At 43.8% G+C, this 22936-nt stretch overlaps 1 protein-coding gene across 1 annotated transcript; it reads right to left on the bottom strand.

Annotated features, from left to right (window-relative positions):
* Nucleotides 1–1383: 1383 nt before the first annotated feature.
* LOC146171495 (alpha-(1,3)-fucosyltransferase C-like) lies at nt 1384–2430 on the bottom strand. The gene has a single exon (XM_084586486.1). The coding sequence runs from the start codon at nt 2428–2430 to the stop codon at nt 1384–1386; it is 1047 nt and encodes a 348-aa protein (XP_084442612.1).
* Nucleotides 2431–22936: the final 20506 nt, after the last annotated feature.

The raw sequence follows: 22936 nt of genomic DNA on the forward strand, positions 1-22936 counted from the left end.
TATGCCAGGCCTAGGTGAGGCTATGGGAGAAAGGCAAAGCAAGCCTCCTGGCGAGGCCTACATCCCGGACAGACATCGTGGCGACGGGTGGCCGCACAGACAAAAAGAATTCCCAAATAACAAACGTGCTTACAAAAAGATGCATTGATAATAACACGACAGTTTGCAATAACGAGGTACAAAGAGACAAAATATACACAAACGAACTAAGCACCTATTTGAAAACAACCAAATAACACTTTCCACAAAGGATTGAAAAAAAAAAACGGTCACAGAACATTATGAAAACATGACAGTAGCAATGCGGCGGAAGTAAAACAAGTTTACCTGAAAATTATGCAGGATAAAGTATCTTCATCCTTGCCTAAAGTCTAAAAATGTAACATCCTACTGCTATATTAAGAACCGATTTATGAGCATTACACACAGTTGCAATATAAGTAATAATGCTTTGCTATGCATAGTTGGTTCCAAATCTAACGGTGTGTAGAGCAACAGTACGCAAAACATATGTATTATTTCTAGATATATAGGTATTCCTTAAAGATATGAAGTCGTGCTTGATATTAAACAAAACATAAACCGCCAAAGTCAAATTGTAGGAAAGAAATAATTGCACACATGAAAGGGATCAAAAAGATTTTCTTCGCCAGGTGAGCTTGTCATGGGAATCGCTTTTATTGCAATTACCCCATACTAAATTACAATACGCAAGATGGCAGTGACAAAGCATTAGTTTTAACGTATTGTGGGTTTTCTTTTTGTGGTTGCACCTTGTTTTTTTTTTGACCTATTGCGTTTACATTACACAAGATTACGCTCGACGAGTCCCGCTGTGTGATGGTGAATTTGGCCGTTCGCGATTAAGACGCAACAATCAGAAACACGAGATATATAATGCTACTTTTTTTTCCTCCCCTATTTAATTTTGCTTCCTGCACTACCTTCTAAGCTGATACTTTTATACTGCTGATTAGTGCGAATAATCGCTAAATGCGCACGTGTATTTTAGAATGCTTATATATCACTTAACCATGAACACAAAAACTGAAAAAACTCTAATATTCCGAAACACCGCCGCCCTTTGTTGCGCTGGATAGTTGCTCTTTTGGCCAGTTACAGGCGGAGCTTTTCATTATTACGAAAGCCCGCATTTCTTATCATCCTGGTTTCTTTTTCTTGCTAAAAATTAGCATCCGAGCTATGCCGCAGCCTGCAGCTTTAAACAGACACACCATTAGATGTGCATCGTTATTTCTAAAACACTGTTCGCATTAGTTGTGCAGAGGCAAGGGAGTCTTGGTTACTCGAACAAAAGAGGCAAAAATCTGAATTCTAAATTTGAAGGCACGTCAATAAAACACTTATGCTCCAACAAAACACTCACACCCCCCATTTTCGACAATGGCCGCCGTCTTGCCACCAAGCTCGTACGTCATCGTACGATGAAGTGCGAATCAACTCCTCGGTATTGTATAATTTCACACAAAGCTCGCATAAGCTGAATTTATGCCTAACCACATCTTTACTGGACTTCCATTTAAAATAGGAAATATATGCAGAATAATTTTTGGATAGGGTAATCAAGTGTTCTGCGAGTTGCTGTGGCGACTCGAAAGCAAGTGCATTGATATGCGACTTATAAGGTGCAATCTGGCTGTAATTAGCGCCTTCGAACACAACAGGTATAATGTGATGCTTTAGGGCTAGGAAAAGCTTTTCTGTTGCGTAATCAACGCATATAGAGTTTTCAAAAGCAAGAATGTAAAAGTAAGTACGCTCAAAATATTTGTAACAACTTTCTTCTTGAGACCTTGGGCAGTTGTAGGCGCCGCATAATCCGTACATATCAACTTGAAGGTACCGCCTCAGTTCTGTAACAAATGCTTCTCGCCGACCGTCCGTCTTGCAGTTGCTTACTGCCCAAACAGCAGTTTTCCGCTTTGATTTCCACAAGGCTTTCAACTTTTTGTCCATACTTACAGTGGAATTTCGGTGAAAAACTTGTCCATATGGGATGCGCACATCTGAATCTGACCTGTACGTCATGGTCCAATTGAACATGTGTTTTGCATAACTAAATTTAGAATGCCAAGTATTTGATGGCGACTCCTTAATAAGGAATACCCACTTTTGAGACTTCAAACGAATGGTCGGTACGTTTTCAATGTCGCGTGCATGAAACACGACGGCTTCACTAAATTCCAATAGCCGCTGGTCGTTTGTGACGACGCAAGTAGCGCGGCAGTTTTCAATAACCTCTTCAGTGTTTCTTGCATCACTCAGATTTCCATACCACGATCCAAAAAACTTTGTCCACATCATTATTCGGGGCAAAAGCTGTGAAGCACTGATGTTCTGCGAGAAACCAGGATACTTGGAGCGGTGACCGTTTAACTGAATGTCAACGTGTTTGGAATGTAGCTGCATGAAGTTCTTTGTTTTTGGAAGGCATATGTAGAAAGCTGTTATTGTTACGAATATCAACAATATTCTCAGAGCTATTTTTGTGAAACAGCTTGATTTGGAATTGAAGAGTACGCAGTCCGGACCTGAAAACAGGAGCAACAAAAAAATGTTTGGGTATTAGGCGAGCTGTAAGTAATTGTTCTGGTTATCAACTGTAGGTAACCCCAACTGCTAGCACTCAAAATAAAACCCGATATGTTATAGACAATAGCGATCTCTTACAATATACAGATATATTCCTATTCACCATTTAGAGTACACAACTGTGTGTGAGTAAACATTTGGTCAATTTTCATTGCTAGTAAAATATTGCTCGCAAACAAATTCATTGCTCACAAGCATAAAACCTCATCCTATTGCTGCTGTGCATAGACTGCATGTTTGCCACGATACCAGCTTGTATATTCTTTTTACCCCCATTCCTCACCTTTTATCATTTCACAAGATACCTGTCTTAAGTATTTCACATTGAATGTCTTCCCCCACGTTTCTACCTTTGCATATGATGAAGTACAAAACACAGAACATTAGCAGGTCAAATATCTTACGCAGAAAAAAAGCAACTTTCTTCTACTCGCTGCTCGAAACGATCACTCTTTGGTTTATACACCTGACTCCTGGCCACTAAGAACACTTCGTGTTTGAATAGTGCTCGGCCCCCACTTGTCACAGTCAAGACTATGACAGCCACTACGGTGCGAAGCAGCCTCCTTCAATTGGTGTAATAAACTCCTGGCGCAGTACACACCAGCTGCTGTTACTGAAGCGGCCTCCGTAACATTACAAACGTCTTAACTCCTTGCACTCTAGTTACTGTTTCACCCTTGTTGCGCAAGAAACTTAAGAATGACTTGGGAAGAAAACATGCTCTGCTTGGGTTTAAAGGAACACGATTAAAAATGACACAAGCGTTTAACGCAAAATGAATTTTTAGCTTAAATATTTGTGTCGTCTTTTAAACCTGTCTTTGTAAGCCCAAAAACCGCACGCAAGAATGTTTCAAGTAGTCCAACACAAACACTAAAAAACGCTGTGCACCTTCATCAAGGAGGAATGCGATCTCAGGACTGATGTTTCCTCCTCGCCTGCGAATCTGATCATATTGGGATATCATTATATTACCATCGTCTGCAGGAATTTTGCACAGCTCAAAACATCTCAACATTGGTGGAAACCACATTTATGTACAAGCAAGTACGTAGCTCATTAAAAGTCATCATTGTATCACACAGGCTATATATTTATAATCGTTCACAATAGCTCAGCCACCTGATTCTCCTCTTCGCCATTCTCTTCTTTGCTAGAAAACGTCTTGTTTCCTCAGCAATTAGAGGAACAGTGTCAAGCAATCTAAAGTTTTCTCCAAGAACGTATTCGCCTTTCTTGGGTACTGAAAGGGGCTGTGAACAAGAAGCTAATAATGTGAAGCTATATCTGCAATGACAAATACTTCCGTCCGCACATATCGTTCAGGAAAATATTTTAGATACCTTGTAAAAGAGTGCTGTTAATTTCAATCGAAGCCTGATTTTCAGCTTCAAAGTGCCTTTTATTTTCCTCTGTACATTTTTTTTTACGCAAACAAAGTTGGCGCTCATTTCATATCAAAATGTCGCCACTGAAAGGTTTCTGTATTTTCTTTTTATATACCACTCCTCAAGTAATGTCCGTTTTGGCAGGCACGTTGCCGATGGGGCCACTGATGCTCCGGCTTGGCGCCGCATGTCTGCATTACTGTCTGCTAACCATGGAAGCTGTCATTTGCACAAATTAAATATTTCGTTAAGGCGCAACACAATTTGGCATCGAACTCAGGTGATTTGGCGTCGCTTGGTATACGGGGCGTATCCTGGAGTTCTCTCGGCTGGTCGGCCTGGTCATTCAGATTTTGTACATAACTGTCAAAATCACGTGCTAAGTATGAGTAAGTATTCAGAATAATTAGCCCAGTTATTGTACAAATTTATCAAGGTGCGTGACATATTTTAATATCTCTTGGACAGCAGTGCAGAATAACCGAATTCCCCTACTGAATCAATCCAGATTCAAGTAGGGAATGAAATCGTCTAGTAGAGTAAAGGTCTATCAAATAACTAGCGGTGAGAGGGAAGGTAAAAGAATTCAGGATCACGCTAGAGGAAGAATATTCAGCTTTAACCAAGGAAACGGTCTTAGTGCACAAGTAATCAGTAATCATTTCAAAGATATCATTGGTGGTAGTCTGGTAGCAATACCGGCTAAGACGGTTGTGCAGGATACCGGAAAACTATGTAAGCAGGCAGCAAATTTGATTAAGAAGCGAAGAAGCAGGAACGCTTTCATCACTAACGTCAGACCTATCAATTCTTATCAATACGCCCAATGTATCCGACATAAAGAAGTATAATGCGGAGAAAATCAAGTATGCAGTAAACAGTGGTAATATCCATAAAGCTGCAACCGAAAACTGTGGATAAGCAAACGTCAGGTCTGTGCGCTGTGCAATGAAGCACAAGGTGGGCAATCATTAAAATAATATTGACAATATTGTCAAACTAGGCTAGGAATTGAATGCTGGCCTAATAGAGAAGCCGAAATCCTCAAACCAACATTTTTGATACTGGGAGTAGCGAGCAGCCCGGCTTTGCGCCAGTGATAGAGAACAAAGTTACGGAAGCTTTGGAGCCTGTGAAAAGAGGGAAAGCTGCTGTGGAGCATCAGGTAATACGATTCGCTCAATGACAGTGGGGATATCGTCCAAGATAAACTTGACCCCCTCCCCCCCCGGTGTACTCAAACCTCATGACATCGACGGCACTGGAATCACAGAAGAACGCAATCATTACCCTAATTCATAAGAAAGGAGACCCTAAGGACTTCGCGAATTAGAGAGCGCACACCCTAATATCGGTTACATAGAAGTGATTTACTAAAGTAATTGCAAAATAATCTGGCCAACCTTATTCTTCAAGCAAATAAACGACCAAGAAATTTTTGGACAGGAACCCTTCCGTCGATAATTTCCATACTATGAACCACGCGATAGAAAAATGCATAGATTATAAACAACCACTACAAAAGCATTTATTGATCATAAGAATGCGTTAGACTCAGTCAAACCTGTCCTCTCATATAGGCATTGCGAAATGAGAGTGCAGAAGAGTGATATGTAAAACTATCAGAAAAAATCTATTGTTGTCGCACAAATACCACCGTTCTCCACAGACACAGTAATGATATCCCCATTAAGACAGGTGTTAGACAACCATGTAAGCTTTCTCAGCCCTATTCACCACTCGCATAAAGAAAGTTCTAAGATAATGCCATTAAGGCTATGCGCAAAAAAGACAACTCAAAAAACAGAGGCAACGACAGGACGAGCGCAATCCTGTCGTTCGGGACTCGGAATGGGACTCGGGGACTCGGAATGGGAATTGTTAGAGAACTGTTTTTACGGAGGAAAGGCGAAATAGACCCGCCAACACTTTACCAGATTTCCCTAGCTATCATCAGGCAGTCATGCCTGATATCATTTTCAATCATTCCGGTATCGCGAAAGTTATAGACTCGCAAAACTTACATCTGCATCAGGATTCGATGCTATCAGCTCAAAAGTACTAAAACACACCAAAATTGTTGTCAGCGTCATTTTATGTCATAACTTTCAGCAATCGTTGCCATCAGGAGTGGTGCCGGAACACTGGAAAAGGGGCAAGGTTGTTCCAGTTCCGAAAAAAGGTCTAACATCTTCATGCTCTAGTTACAGTCCTATTTATTCAACAAGCGTCTCTTCAAAACTAATGGTTCAGTTCAGTTCAGTCGTTCAGTCGTGTCCGACTCTTCGTGACCCTATGGACCATGTCACGCCACGTTTTCCGGCCTCTCACTATCTTCCCAACATCTCATAACTTCATCTGCAGTGCCTCGAGGATGCCATCTAACCATCGCGTTCGCTGCCTACCCCTTCTCCGGCGACCCTCAACCTTTCCCAACATCAAATCTTTCTCCAGCGACTCCTCTCTTCTCATCATATGACCAAAGTAGCTGAGCTTTAACTTTAGAATTTGACCCTCCAATGAGCAGTCAGGGTTTATGGTCGACAATATTGACTGATTTGATCTTCTGGCAGTCCAAGGAACTCTCAGGAGTCTTCGCCAGCACCACAATTCAAACGCGTCAATTCTTCGGCGGTCAGCCTTTTTCACGGTCCAACTCTCGCATCCATACATCACAACTGGAAAGACCATAGCACGAGTTATACGGATCTTGGTTGGCAGACTAATGTCTCTGCTCTTTACTAGGCGGTCAAGGCTAACCATTGCTCTCTTTCCAAGAAGCAGGCGTCTCCTAATTTCATGGCTGCAGTCTCCTTCCGAGGTAACCTTGGAGCCCAAGAAGAGAAAATCTGTCACAGCTTCCACTTCTTGTCCCATGATGCTCCAGGACTTGATAGGGCAAGACGCCATGATCTTTGTCTTTTTAATGTTCAGTTTAAGCCCAAACTTCTCACTCTCTTCTTGCACGCGCATCAAAAGTCTCTTGAGTTCCGCTTCACTTTCTGCCATTAAAGTGGTATCATCCGCATATCTAGGGTTGTTGATACGTTTTCCAGCAATCTTCACTCCAGCTGAAGACTCGTCCAGACCGGCCTTCCTCATGATGCACTCTGCATATAGGTTAAATAGGCAGGGCGACAGTATGCAGCCTTGCCTCACTCCTTTCTCAATTGTAAACCAATCAGTAAGACCATGCCCAGTTCTGACTGTGGCCTCTTGCCCTACCTACTGGTTCTTGAGGAGACAGATAAGGTGAATTGGAACTCCCATCTCTTGGAGAGTTTGCCACAATCTGCTATGATCTACGCAGTCAAACGCTTTCGCATAATCAATAAAGCAGAAGTAGATGGGTTTCTGGAACTCTCTTGCTTTTTCCATGATCCAGCGAAGGTTGGCAACTTGGTCTCTAGTTCCTCTGCCCTTGCGAAACCCAGCTTGCACGTCCGGAAGCTCCCGATCCACATACTGCTGCAGCCTACCTTGGAGGATTTTCAACATCACCTTGCTAGCATGAGAAATAAGCGCGATTGTGCGGTAGTGGGAACAATCTTTGGCACTGCCTTTCTTTGGAATGGGGATGTAAACTGACCTCCTCCAATCCTGTGGCCACTGCAGGGTTGCCCAAATCTTCTGGCATAATGTATGCAGAATGTTAACAGCGTCATGGTTGAGGTTTTGAAGCAACTCAGCTGGAATGCCATCAATTCCGCTAGCTTTGTTCTTAGCAAGGCTGGCTGAGGCCCATTCAACTTCACTCTTCAGAATGAGCATGCGCTTTACTCTCACATGGTAAAATTTATAATTTCTATAGCCTTTTTATCCTAATCAACATGGTTTCCGTAAAGGTCTGTCATGTGACACTCAATTAGCTTTATTCATCAATGACATAAGTTCTAACCTTGATTTAAATATACGTTTATATGCTTTTTTTTTTTAATTTCGAAAAAGTATTCGACAAAGTTCCCCAATCAGCGACTTTTACTTAAACTTTCACGATTACGCATTAACCCTCTTGTATTGGAATGGATACGTAATTTTCTGACTAACCGGAAGCAACTTGTGCACGCTAACTCTCATCGACTAGCTCCACAGTCCCCTCCGGCGTTCCCCAAGGCATTTGGAACCAAGGTACTTGGAACCTTGCTCTTCCTAATCTACATTAATGATCTGCCTAGTAACATTCTTTCTAACATCCGCCTATTTGCAGACGATTGCGTCATCTACCGTCCCATCCATAAACGTTCCGATTCTCGCATTTTTGAAGATGACCTTAAACGCGTTGAGGCCTGGTGCGACAAATGGTTAATGTCTTTGAACACTAATAAAACGTCATTACTCTTTTTCATCGACGACAGCACTATCAACCCTCCAGGTATGTCATCTGTCGCTCCGAAATTTCATCTGTCCAATCATACAAATACCTTGGCATCTCAATTTCTAACACACCTAATTGGTCTGCACATGTAACGAACATTGCTAACAAAGCCAATCGCACTCTTGGTTACCTCTGTCGAAACTTGCGCCTCGCCCCTGCCTCGAATAAAGCACTAACTTACCTCACGTTCGTTCGATCTAAGCTAGAATATGCATGCTCAATCTGGGACCCTCTTCAAGCTAACCTTTGCACCATCCTCGAATCAGTTCAAAATCGCGCAGCAAGATTTATTTTTTCAGAGTATTCTTATCACTACAGCGCACCTGCTCTTAAATCTAAGGCTAACCTTACTGTTTCAGTTTTTGTTTCAGTGATATTACCAGCTCATCGCTTCTCAAACCGCACCAGCCATCCCAAAGTTGTCTACCCTCCCCCAGCGCAGACTACAGCTCATCTTCGCTCGTTCTTCGTAAAAACTGCTCGCGACTGGAACAATCTGCCGGTCGACTTCGTGTACCACTTCAATCCATCTCAATTCAAGGCAGCCATCGAATCTATTTTCAAATGAAATAGCAGCCCATCCATCATGTAATACCCCATTCCTGGGGCATTTGAGGTATTGATAATAAAAAAAATATATATAGTTCGAACTAATTTAAAGGTTATCGTGGTAGTGTCGGCCAAGAATGCGAACAGCGCCATAGCACAGAATTCCTTTGCGGGACCTCGATTTTCCCTCAGTTGTTGAGTTCCTTTCAGGTCAATCAAGACGACCCGACCATTTTTGCTGCCATGACACAGGCGCTGTTGTGAGCCCCATATAGTAATCGAAAAAATATTTGGCTGTAGTCGCAAATGCGCTGGCAACTTCCATAGAGCCGAGATAAAATTCGGTTGGTTAATTATGAGAGTTATTTAGGGGGCATGGAATAGACAAGGGAGAGAACAGTGCGCAATTTTGATTTTCAGCATTTGGAATCCACTCGCTAGGCGCCTTTAGCTCTAGGGCTCTGTCCTGGACGTGACATGAGGCTCAAATTGATTCCGACATTACATGCAAGCTGATCTAGAAAGGAGCCGAACACGGCGACTATTCCCACTGCCGCGATACATCCATTAAAGAGGAGGTATAACGGAAGTGGCCCTCTTTTATCTTTCAAAGATGACCATAGTGTTATTAAAATATAATTTTCTTAAATGTCGCCTTTTCTTTTGGTTTATTCTTGGATGCATTGTTTTCTGCGTACATGATATAGTTGCGGACCCTTGCACTTTATTATGAATACTTACGATTTTTGTGCCTTTGGTGTCGTTTGGGTGAACTTGATTCCAACGATATATATGCCCAGTATAGCATATACTATATACTACTATACAACTATACAGTACTATATAGCGTCCCCAGTCTAGTGCCTAGACTTCTAGAAATACGTGTTCGCTATATACAAATAATGAGCAAGCGTACCTGCATAGATACTCCTACGTTTGCATTACCACCGTTTCTTGGGCTAGTTGGTGCACACTTGAACTGGTGAAAAACTGCGGCGAACGAAATGCGGTGTGTTTCGTTCGGCGCAGTTTATCACCAGTTCCTACTTTTGAGTCTGAGGTGAATATCATATAAGGAAAATGTCATATTTGGACGCTTTTATTATTAAATTACGCACAATTAATTTTCACGACCGCAAATAAAGCGTGCACTTGATTGAACGAGTTGCACACTGTTGCTTAGGCGATGCATATAACCACTGTTTGGTAGCAAGCAAAGTGTAGTCGTAAAACTAACTATGTATAGAATGTTCGCACGCAAAAGAAGCTCACCATATCCAAAATACTTTGAGAGCCTAGCTTGAGGACCACTGGATGTCCCAGAGGATACGTTTCTTGTCTTTTGTCCGAGAAGAACGACTGTTCTGTCGCTTTGCCTGCGCATGTGAAATATCATGAGAAGACACCTTGTTTTCTGCGTGGTCAGAACTCGAATTTTTTCGCAATGCGTGTGCATCACGCGCAGCAAATACTAAAGGTTCGCTACCTGTCATGTGTTGCCTTGGCATTCATAGTATTCGGCGAGTGGTTGGTAGGATGCAGTTTAGGCTGTAGACCAAAGCACTCAACAACTTTTAGCAGTTTCGTTGAAGATATTGGGAAAGTACGGAAGGCACAAACGTACAGGGACTGGCTTTATCGCCCCATGTAAGGTCGTACTCCTCCAAAGAAAAACATACGCATTATGTGTTGGTTGTGGGGTCATGTCTGCCAATTGTTTCGGTCAGTATTGAGAGAACACGATGCGAGGGAACAGAGAAACGATGTGTGTCCCTAGACTAATACGTGAGCAATTCGATCAAATGCTGATATAGTGAGATGCGCCTTCTTCAGTTCCTTATTGACAACAAAATAAATTGCTTTATAACAGTAGTCTCACTCGCCTAGTATTTCACAGCGCTTATCAGGACAACCGTGCAGTGGGAAGAGATAAATGGGGAAGAATTGAACTTTCATAATGGCTGGATATGAAGAAGAACACTGATGTTTAATGTAGCATAGTGACCGTTATCGCTATTCTCTCGTACATCTTGCCCTCAGCCGTCAACGTGCCTTTCGGTTGCCTCCTGCTGCGCAAGGTTTATCTGGGAATCAGTTCAGTTCAGTCGTTCAGTCGTGTCCGACTCTTCGTGACCCTATTGACCATGTCACGCCACGCTTTCCGGTCTCTCACTATCTTCCTAAGATCACATAACTTCATCTGCAGTGCCTCGAGGATGCCATCTAACCATCGCGTTCGCTGCCTACCCCTTCTCCGGCGACCCTCAACCTTTCCCAACATCAAATCTTTCTCCAGCGACTCCTCTCTTCTCATCAGATGACCAAAGTAGCTGAGCTTTAACTTTAGAATTTGACCCTCCAATGAGCAGTCAGGGTTTATGGTCGACAATATTGACTGATTTGATCTTCTGGCAGTCCAAGGAACTCTCAAGAGTCTTCGCCAGCACCACAATTCAAACGCGTCAATTCTTCGGTGGTCAGCCTTTTTCACAGTCCAACTCTCGCAATGCACTTGGTTAAACAGCGCTGTCCTTGCATTTCCAGTCAACCTCCGATGATGCCATTCCTGTATACTAGTATAATATCGCAATGGCTGTCTGTCCTATGGCAAGCCGATCGTTCCGTGTTTGTGTGAAGCCAGAAATCCCCGCAAAAAGCGAATATATTTGCCAACAATAGCAATGTAAATTCATGCGAAATTTCAGCGCCCCTCTCCATGTGCTTTCTTTTATTTCGATAGCAATACTGTGCCGGGTTTGCAGCCGTTGCCTGGTTACCCGGTGGAAGACACGCTTCACCTTCAACAGCCGAGGAGGAGGAGGAGGAGAAGAAGAAGAAGGAGAAGACTGGTAACTTACGCTCTCGTGTCATACGTTTAATGGAGTAGCCTAAGTGTCCCCAATAATTTAGCACCTTACACCGAGAGGGCGTGATAAGGGAATAGTGTGGCAGGCAAAATAAGCTTCCGCCATTGCTATCGCAATTCAAATAGGGTTAACCAGAGTTAAACCACAATTAATATTTTCTAAGGTGTCAAAAAGAAAGAATTTGAAAGACATGTTTCTACATATGTGGTTCTTGCGGCTAATCTATGCTGTCCCCAATAAATGTTCTACTACAGGCACTGGATTTACTAAGTTCTTGATTATTACATATTAGGCTTTTTGATAACACTCGCCGAATTCGCACCGGCATTTCGATTAACTCGCCTCGAACCGAGCGTATCCGACGTGGGATAATTTCTCTGCGCATCTAATATATTTCACATAGGATAATGTGAACAATCTTGAAAATTCAATTGAAGGGCAATATGCAACCGTGCTATTCTTTGCCATATGGGCTCCTCTTCCAGAGTTATGATCCTGTTTATATATTGCTTCTAGTTAAATCGCTGTCCTTTCACATGTGTGCCCCTATTACGTACGATATCATCTTAAATAAACATAACAGAAACAAGATAAGCAGCCATTCATATAAACTTTTCGGTGGAGGCGAAAAGCAAGCCGCCCGTGTGCTGTGCGATGTCAGTGCACGTTAAAGAACCCCAGGTGGTCGAAATTTCCGGAGTCCTCCACTACGGCGTCTCTCATAGCCTGAGTCGCTTTGGGACGTTAAACCCCACAAAACCAAACCATTCATATAAACTCCCTGATTTAAGAGGGCGGTTTGAATGTCCGTGAATAGCCTAGGAGTTGCAATTTTGAATCAGGATTAAAAATAGAGAATTCAACTTCCATGTGACCGTCCCAGCTGAAATGTACCTAGTAGAGAGTTAGATATTTAATTAGCAATCTCTAATACTTCCACCCAGCTATGGCCTCTAAAGTTTTAGGGCGCTCGACTAAGCTTATCAGGACGACGGATAGAATGCCGTGTGCGACGACCGCTTTTCAATGTACAGGCGAAAAGGAAAGCGCCTGTTTACGCTCTACATCAGCGGACGGTAAATAACCGTAGGTGATCGAGGAATCCGGAGCCCTCCACCACTGTGTCTCTCATAACCTGAGTTTCTTTGCGAAGTTAAACCTAAAAAACGAAACTAAACTATACCTATTGCGTTCTTGTAGTGCAAGGGACCAGCACACACCCACATCCAGGGCATATTCTTTTAATTTTTACATTTTAACGCCCACCGTCACCGGCTCCCTCTTGCACAAATTTTCAATACACACATGTACCTTCACCCCTTCAGCTATTAGGTGCCTCACTTTCCAGGCCTCATAGCAATGCTGCTCTAATTCTCGCTTTAGCTTGAAACGCTTAGAATTGGGTTGCCCCTGATGCATCTTATCCAGGGTAGCATAAAGGAAAGTTTCGGCTTTAGGTTTAGGGCGGCATAGCGTTCAGGTGTCCCTCGGAATTGTCTTTAGGTTTAGGGCGGCATGCCGTTAAGGTGTCCCTCAGAATTGCGGGCAGTTCCTGGCCCTACGGGGCTGGGACGGTAGGTCAACACCGCTCTCGGCGGGGGCTAGTCAGCAGCCACTGATTTTTATATGCCACCGCTTCGGTGGTGGTGGACGACGGCTTTTGTTGCGGCGCGCGCCTTTCTCTCCCTCTTCTTCTTGTCTATTTTCTCTTCTGTCCGCATGAGGCAGCGTAGGTGGCTCAGCTACAGAGCCAGTAGCAGGCTCGTGCATTTTCTTTTCTTTCTTCCTACAGCCACAACAACAACTCGGAATTGCAACGCTGCCATCTAATCTGTTGTCCGATCCTGATGTGGTGGGTTGTGGAAGGACGGTCGGAATCGTGCAAGCGATATGGTCCAGTGCGACATGTGGTAGGGTGGCCCTTTCGGCCCACCTCTAACTGCACACCTGCTCAAGCTGGGAACGGTCTGCTATACCTTACGCTGAAATATAATAATCATCCGCACTCCGCCAAACCTCGGCAGTGAACACTGCTATGTGAGCAGACCACATTTTCTAGCCACAGCAGGAGAGCCGCAACCAATTACTCATCGCTCTTAACTGGGGCTCTTAAGGTGGCGTGTCATCCCATTACCTTCAACTGGTCTTGCATATATTTTCCGGCGTATAGAATTGCCAGCGCGGCTGAAGCTAACACAAACGCACCAAAAAAAGGAGAGATCTTTTGAACATCTCAGTGCTGGGAAAGTTACGCTTGTCGAGATATCTTTCACCGCTACGTACAGGGGGGGGGGGGGGGGGGGGGGGGGGGGGGGTTCACAAGTTCCCAGGCCGCAGGGTCTGCTTCTGAGCAGTATATAGTCAGGCAGCTACGACGGCCCCAAATCTCAAAACACATGTGGATGGTAGAAATGAGAGGTGCAGCGGCAGCGTAGCGGTAGAACATCCGCCTCGCATGCAAGAGGACCTGGGCTCAAATCCCGGTGCCGAAAAATTCTCCACCGGAATAAAAAAAAAAAAAAATCCGCGTGTCGATGGAATTGTATAAACAGGCTTGGGGTGCGACCTGATGCCGGTGACACCTCCGGCAACGCGCTCCCACACCAGAACAGGAGTTGGCCAGCCTAGTGCAGTAATTGGCCGCAACCTCTCATGCAGTTTGCAAAGGGCCAACGTGGGAAATGCACCCTCCGGCATGATAAGTTGACCATAGAAAACAACACATACATTTTTGATCGAGCTTCGAAACAGGTAGTTCTCCGCTCCTTATACCTATCCACAAGTCCCTCCCACCACTCGAATTTCAACACTGTATCTTTCCTTTATACTAATATAAGAAGCCTTCTTCCTAAACGCGATGCCTTTACAAGTCTAATAGACACCACCCAATGCAATGTCGTCGTACTAACTGAAACCTGGCTAAATGCACTAATAGATTACAGAGACGTGCAGACCCTTTTCCCGAGCTTCGAGACTTTCCGCCATGATCGGGTAGGCAGGCGAGGCGGAGGCGTGCTGATAGCCACCCATCGTAACCTTCAATGTTTTAATCTACAGATTTACTCACCCCTTGAAATATTGTCCATCTGCTCTAGTGCCTCATTTCGGCCCATGATAATCTGTAGTACTTACCGCGCTCCAGACAGCGATGCCTCGTTCATTCCACTATTTCATGATGCTATTAATACCGTAATCACGAATATTCCGTGTGCTACTGTCTTTATATTAGGGGATTTTAACTTTCCCGCGATAAACTGGTCTTGCCCTTCTGAGATCGCATCAAATTCCGCCGAGTGCCATTTTTTGAACAAATGTCAAACCTTTGCCTTAACCAAACTAATATCTTCACCAACAAGACAAAGCGCACAGTCATCAAGCACACTTGATCTGATTTCAACGTCGCATCCAGAAAATCTGTTATCCCTTTCACATCTTCCTGGACTTAGTGATCATTCAATATTTCACGCCACGTTTCTCAACCACCGACCAAAACCTAACAAAGTAACTTTAACACTCACTCTTTATGATAAATGCGATTATCTAAACGTTAACCGCGAACTATAAAATTTTTGTACTTCGCTTCTTATCGACTTTGAGCGAAGGTCCACCGAGACTAACTGGCTTCTAAGAATAAAATGAATAGTCTTGTAAAACAATAAATCCCTACAATTACTGTAAGCAAGCGCGTTAATACCCCTTGGTTCAATAATACATTAAAGAGTCTTAATAACAAGAAGAAAATATTCGAGCAGCCAGACGAAATAACAACCCTAATACATGGCAGCAGTATTACGCAGCCGAAAAACAAATTAGCGTCCATGTTTTTAAAGCTAAGCAATCATTTTTTAATACCACGCTCCCTGAAATGCTACGCACAAACCCGCGACAACTCTGGAGATCTATCAATCCTAACCCTTGCAACCCAATAACACTTCATGATGATGATATGGCTACAGTTGCGGAACATGATGTTGCTGAAGTATTAAATCTGACCTTTAGTTCTGTATTTACTCGTGAACCAGATGGGGACCTACCGGATTTTCCATCCTTTGGTTTTCCTGCTATGCCCGATATATCATTCGAACCCCAAGGCATTGTTAAATAATTGATGCTTTGAAACTAACATCAGCAGATTTTGATGATATTAACGCAAAGGTACTAAAAATATAAAACATATCACAAGTGTACTGTTGTCTCATATCTTTTATCAGACATTGTACCGCACGACCGGTCATTCCAGTACCAAAACAAAAGGGCCTTCATCTTCCCGTCATAATTACCGTCCTATATCCATTACTAGCGTCCCGTCTAAACTAATTGAACATGTAATCTTTTCTCACATTATGAAATTTTATTTATCTATTCATTTCATTCACGCCAGCCAACATGGTTTTATAAAGGGCTTTTCTTGCGACACACAGTTAGCTCTATTTATTAATGACCTAAGCTCCAACCTTGATCACAACATTCTAGTGGACGCCCTCTTTTTAGATTTCGAAAACGCGTTTGACAAAGTTCCCCACCGGCGGCTTTTTTTAAAACTTTCATGGCTTACTCTCAATTCCTTGGTACTTGACTGGCTTCGTAACTTTCTAACTAACCAGCAACAGTTTGTTCTCGCTATTAAATGCTCTTCTTCTCACTCCTCTGTTGCATGTGGGGTACCCCAGGGCACAGTCCTGGGGCCCCTGATTTTGCTTATCGATATAAACGACCTGCCAACTGACATATGCTCTAACATACGCCTATTTGCGGACGATTGTGTTGTGTACCGTTCCATAATCACTCACAGTAATCGCCAACTTCTTCAATCCGACAAAGATCGCATTTTAACTTGGTGCAGAAACTGGCTCATGTCTCTTAACATTAAAAAAATTTCTTTACTTTCTCTTCACAGTAGTCCCTCTGAACCACCTTTTAAGTACCTAATAGCTAATTCAGAAATTGCCGCAGTAACCACATATAAATACCTTGGCCTTCACTTAACACATGGTACTAAGTGGACATACCACGTAACTCAAATTTCTAAAGAAGCATATCGAGTTCTGGGGTATTTTCGGCGAACACTACATCTAGCTCCACCATCGTAAAAATCACTAGCCGATGTAACATTTGTACGGCCAAAACTAGAATATGCATGCGCTATTTGGGACAATAATCAACTCAATCTTTCTAACACGCTAGAAGCAATAAAAAAGCGCGCCGCTAGATTCATCTTCTCTGCATATTCTAATCATGAAAGTGTAACCAAACTAAAATGCAATGCTCATTTATCAAATTTAGCTAACCGGCGTAGCATCGCAAGACTATCTCTTTTTCATAAATTCTATTATCATCTTTCGCACGAATCTGTAATCATCACTGCATACCGCACCTCTAGCCGCACGAACGAAAAGACAACCCATCCTCCGCAAGCCAGTGCATCTGCGCATCTATATTCGTTTTTCGTTCGCATAGCAAAAGACTGGAACGACTTGCCTGCCGACGTCGTGCTCCATACAGACCCATCACTGTTCAAATCATCACTCGAAGCAATATTATGCCCTGAAACCCCCTCCCACATGTAATACCCCTTCAATGGGGCCTTTGAGGTTGAAATAAATAAATAAATAAGCTCCACAAAACCCCGGCCCTCAGTCACCAGCGGCTGCAGAACAACTGACCACGGCGGCGGTCAGATATGTGATGCCGCAGGAGGTGCTAAGAACTTCTGGCTCCGCTGGACAGGCCGCCATTGGAAACTGACCCTGGCAACGTTAAACGTTAGAACCCTAGCTAGCGAAGCTACATTAGCAGTGCTGTTAGAGGAACTAGAGAGTATGAAATGGAATGTCATAGGGCTTACTGAGGTTAGGAGGCCGAATGAGGCATATACTGTACTGAAGGATGGGCATGTACTGTGTTATCGAGGCTTACCAGAGAGGCAACAAGTAGGAGTAGGTTTTCTTGTCAATAAGTATATAGTAGCGGGTAATATAGATGAATTCTATAGTATTAATGAGAAGGGTGGTAGGTATCGTAACTAGGCTTAATAAGCGGTATAAACTGAAGGTTGTAAAGGCCTATGCACCTACATGTAGTTCTGATGACCAGGCAGTTGAAAGCTTCTACGAAGATGTAGAATCGGCAATGCGAAAAGTAAAGACGCAGTATACTGTACTAATGGGCGACTTCAATGCCAAGGTAGGGAAAAAGCAGGCAGGAGACAAGGCAGTAGGTGACATTAGCATTGGTTCTAGGAATGGCAGGGGGAGTTACTAGTTGAGTTTGCAGAGCGCAATAACTTAAGAATCATGAATACCTTCTTCAGCAAACGGAAGAAACAGAAAAGGACATGGAAAAGTTCTAACGGGGAGACTAAAAATGAAATTGAATTCATAGTGTGTTCAACCCCGCAATTGTGCAAGATGTAGAGGTAATCGGGAAAGTGCGATGCAGTGCCCACAGAATGGTGAGGTCCCGAATTAGCCTAAATCTGAAGAAGGAACGCAACAGATTAGTAAGAAAGAAACCCATCAACGAATTAGCGGTGAGATGGAGGGCAGAAGAATTCAGGATCTCGCTACAAAATAGATATTCAGCTCTAACCGAGGATGGCGACATTTCCCTAGAAGCCATGAACAATAATTTCAGAGATATCATTACTGAGTGTTCGGTAGAAGTAGGCGGTAGGATAGTTAGAGAAGATATCGGTAAGCTGTCTAAGGAGACGGAAGATTTGATTAGGAAAGGCCAGAGTATGAAAGCTTCCAATCCAGCAGACCAGATCGAATTTGCCGAGATATCAAAGCTAATCAATAAGCGCAAGGTGGCCGATATAAGAAAGTATAACATGGAGAAAATTGAGTATGCTGTAAAAAACAGGGGAAGCCTTAAAGCGGTAAAGTAGAAATTGGGCATAGGCAATAACCAGATGCATGCGATAAGGGACAAGGCGGGCAACGTCATCACGAATATGTACAACACAGTCAAAGTAGCCGAGGAGTTCTATACACATCTCTACAGTACCAAAGTAGTCAGGACCGTAACGAGATTAGCGGCAGGGAAAAACAGTCAGACATTCCATCAGTGACGAAGGACGACGTCAAGAAAGCATTAGAAACTATAAAAAGGAAGAAATCGGCTGGAGAGTATCACATAACTACAGATCTGCTAAAGGACGGGGGGATATCGTGCTAGAAAAACTGACCACCCTGTATACGCAGTGCCTGGTGTCATCGACGTTACCGGAACCATGGAAGAATGCAAACATTATCCTCATCCATAAGAAAGGGGGCTCTAAGGACCTTAAAAATTACAGACCAATCAGCCTGTTACATATAAGGTATTTACTAAGGCAATCACTAATAGAATCAGGACAACCTTAGACTGCAATCAAGCAAAGGATCAAGCAGAGTATCGCAATCAATGAATACATAGCATTCATTGATTACGAAAAAGCATTTGACTCAGTTGAAACCTCGGCGGTGATGCAGGCATTGCGAAATCAGGGGGTAGACGAGCCGTACGTGAAAGTGCTCGAAGATATATAGAGTGGCTGCACAGCAGCCATAGTTCTGCATAAAGAAAGTAACAAAATTCCCTTAAAGAAAGGTGTTAGGCAAGGACACAATCTCTCCAGTACTATTCACAGCTTGCTTAGAGGAAGTATTCAGAGACTTGGAATGGGAGCAGTTATAAATATGTGTAGATGGAGCGTACCTCAGAAACCTGTGATTTGCTGATGACATTGCCTTGCTAAGCAACTCGGGGATGAACTGCAATTAATGATTGATGACCTAACAGGATAAGTAGAAAGGTAGGCTTGAAGATCAATAAGCAGAAGACTAAGGTAATGTTCAACAGCCTCGGGAAGGAACAGCAGTTTATGTTAGGTAGCGAAGTACTGGAAGTAGTAGGCGAATATGTATACTTAGGACAGGTAGTAGCCGCAGATCCGGACCATGAAAAGAAAATAACAAGAAGAATAAGATTGGGATGGAGCGCATTTGTCAAGCACTCACCGATTAGGACGAAGCTTTTACCAGTATCGCTCAAGAGGAAAGTATATAACAGTTGCATCTTACCTGTACTAACTGTGGGGCTGAAACGTGGAGGTTAACCAAAAGCGTTGTACTTATGTTGAGGACAACCCAGAAGGCTATGGGACGAAAAATGGTAGGGGTAACATTAAAAGATAGGAAGCAGAGCGGGTCAGAGAAATAACTCAAGTTACCGACATTCTAGTGCAAATTTAGGAGAAATGGGCATGGGCAGTACTTGTAGTGTAAAGAGAAGATAACCGATGGTCGCTTAGGGTAACAAACTGGATTCCAAGGGAAGGAAAGCGTAGCAGGAGGCGGCAGAAAGAAAGATGGGCGGACGAGGTTAAGAAATTCACAGGCGTCAAGTTGATGCAGCTAGCACAGAACCGGGTTAAGTGGATAAATATGGCAGAGACCTTCGCCCTGCAGTGGGTATAATCGAGATTATGATGATGATGATGATGATGATGATGATGATGATAGCTTTAATGGGGTCTCACGCGTCAGAATATTCTGACCAGAAGCAAAACCTGCGGCCTGGGAACTTTTGACCCCCCCTGTACATTCTGAAGACTTGTAGAAGTGCGGCGCCTGGGGAGAACACTGACGCCCGAGGCTGGTGTGAGGTTGAAGGCACAGACACATGTGGAAACAGCGAGTGCGATTAGCTGCGGCGCGTCGTTGCGAACGCCGTCGCAATGTCAGCCGCAGCTCGTCGCCGGCGTCCACCAGGTTAGATGAAGTCGACGGGCCGCGAGCGGCAATTGCGGCGTTGGGCGGTGTCACCCAATGGGAGTGCGAGCAGCGGCAACGTTGGTGATTATATATTGATGATTTAACCCAAGTAATTCCTGACTCTGTCTCCATTCGACTGTTTGCAGATGACTGTATTATTTATAAAAGCATTACCTCAGATAACGACCACGCGCTATTGCAGCAATCTGTTTTTTCCATAGAACAGCGGTGTAAAGACTGGTGTATGGAACTTAACACGCAAAAGACGGTGCTTCTTAGAGTAACTCGTAAAAAGAATTTCAGTTCATTTCAGTATCGCTTACACAACTGTCTCATTTCCGAAGTTTCTAGTTATAAATATCTTGGCGTTACTATTACCAATAATCTCTCCTGGAGTGCTCACATTTCAAATATTTGTTCATCAGCTTTTAAGAAACTTTGTTTTATCAGACGTAAACTCAAAGATGCTCCATCCAATCTTAAACTACTGGCTTACACCACATACGTCAGGTCTACACTTGAGTATGCTTCGATCATCTGGGACCCTCACACTAAAAAAGACATTTATCGAATTGAACAAATACAGAGAAAAGCGGTGAGGTTCATTTTTAATAAATATCAAAGAACGGACTCTCCTACTAACCTCATGACCGCCAACAACATTCCGCTCCTAGAAACTCGCAGGAAAATGACTCGTTTACTCTTTTTGTATAAAATTTTAAACAACCAAATAAACCTCAGTCCTCCACCGTGTGTGAAAGTTCCCAACACTAGGCGGACACGTCATCACCATAGTCACTCACTGCAGCCAATTTATGCAAAATCTAAATCCTTTCTGCATAGTTTTTATCCAAGGACAATTTCTGAATGGAACACTCTCCCAGAAAGCTTAATTCAGTCTCCAGACTTTGACCAGGCTCTACAGCAACATCTGTTTGGTTGACTTCGATTGTATTGTATTGTTACTTTGATGTCGCACAAAGGTTTTTCATGTTTTCCCTTTTTTTTGTCTCTCCGGCTGTTGGTCAACACATTTCATGTCATTACATTGCCTCTGTTTGTTAGTTTTGTGGGTGCTTCGTGTGATTTATTGCGTTTCTTGTGCGCTGTATATATGTATGCCACTCCTGCTAGGACCGGAATACTGGTCTGCAGTATCTTGAAATAAATAAATAAATAAACGTCACGGTGACCTAGGAGCGCCGTGCGGTGGAGTGCCTTTCGGCTCTGCTGTGGAGGTGATGCCGAGCGAGCGTTCCGGCCGCGCCGGCTGCTGGCATCTGAAAAATGCTTTAGTATTGTTTCGTCGTATCAATAAAGAGCTACTGGACACAGGACTGTCAACAAGGAGAAAATTGAGAAGATCGCTGGTAAACTCTGAACTGCGGTTAAAAGTAACTGCGACACAAGCGAGTTTTGTCACAGAGCCAGTGCTGCTGCGTTGTTGATCGCCAAACGTCTGCTTGCGCCATTGATGAATGCGTCGCGCAAAGCGTTCTTATGTTTATTTTATTATACGATGACCTTCCCAGTATATCGAAGACGAAATTCGAACCTTTACTACCGCGTTGGCCCGTTCCGACGAGCGGTCCGTTGCCTCTTCAATGCGACGCCGGTTAGGCCTAGCGACGACGAGGGCGGGCACGAATCGGTGGGTTCGTCGCCCAGCGCGTCCGCGGGTGGCACCGTTCCCGAAAGCTTCGTACATGTGCAGGCATGCTGTTGTTGCGTGAGTATAGCGACAATCCTTCTGATAGCACTGCTCTGATCTGTCTTTTCTTGTACGAGCTAGAAGTCTTATGAAGTTCATCAAACCAGGAAGTCTTCAAACACCGCTGCGCGGTGACACCGGCTGTGGGCGGAGCTTGAGGGAGGTCGCTCCATGTGTCCCTGCCGGCACTGAGGCGGCAGTTCGCAAGCAGCGTTCGATGCGGCACGCCAATAAAACTTGTGTCTCTTTCTTTGCCCGACCTCAGCGCGTCGGCTCGCCGATGCCTGCGCGGAAATATTTGTCCGCATAGCCCCCTTCCTGATTATTCCTTTTCTTTTTCCTCTGACTTTCAATTGTACATGACCGGCTGGCGCTACCTATGTGATGAAATTCGCCATCAAGGTGGTCAGTTCGAAACCCACCGCCGGACACCCACCGGTAAAAATGGGTACAAGCGTCCCCCGGCCTGGTGCTCGGCTTTTACAGGGGTGTGCGTTTGGGAGAAGCTCCGTAAACCCCGCTGCGCTCCCCTCCTCCGCAGTGGGCCCAAACCCAGTTTCGAACCTCGCAGCCTGCAAAGGTGGTTCTGTTTGTCTTGCAAAGGTACTTCCTTTGACCCTCACCTGAAGTGCTCCCTTAGAGTCTCATTCCCTTTATTCATCTCTCTTCCC

This window comes from Amblyomma maculatum, unplaced genomic scaffold, assembly GCF_055883805.1.
Source record: "Amblyomma maculatum isolate TAMU_Amacu unplaced genomic scaffold, ASM5588380v1 scaffold_20, whole genome shotgun sequence".
Lineage (NCBI taxonomy): Eukaryota > Metazoa > Arthropoda > Arachnida > Ixodida > Ixodidae > Amblyomma > Amblyomma maculatum.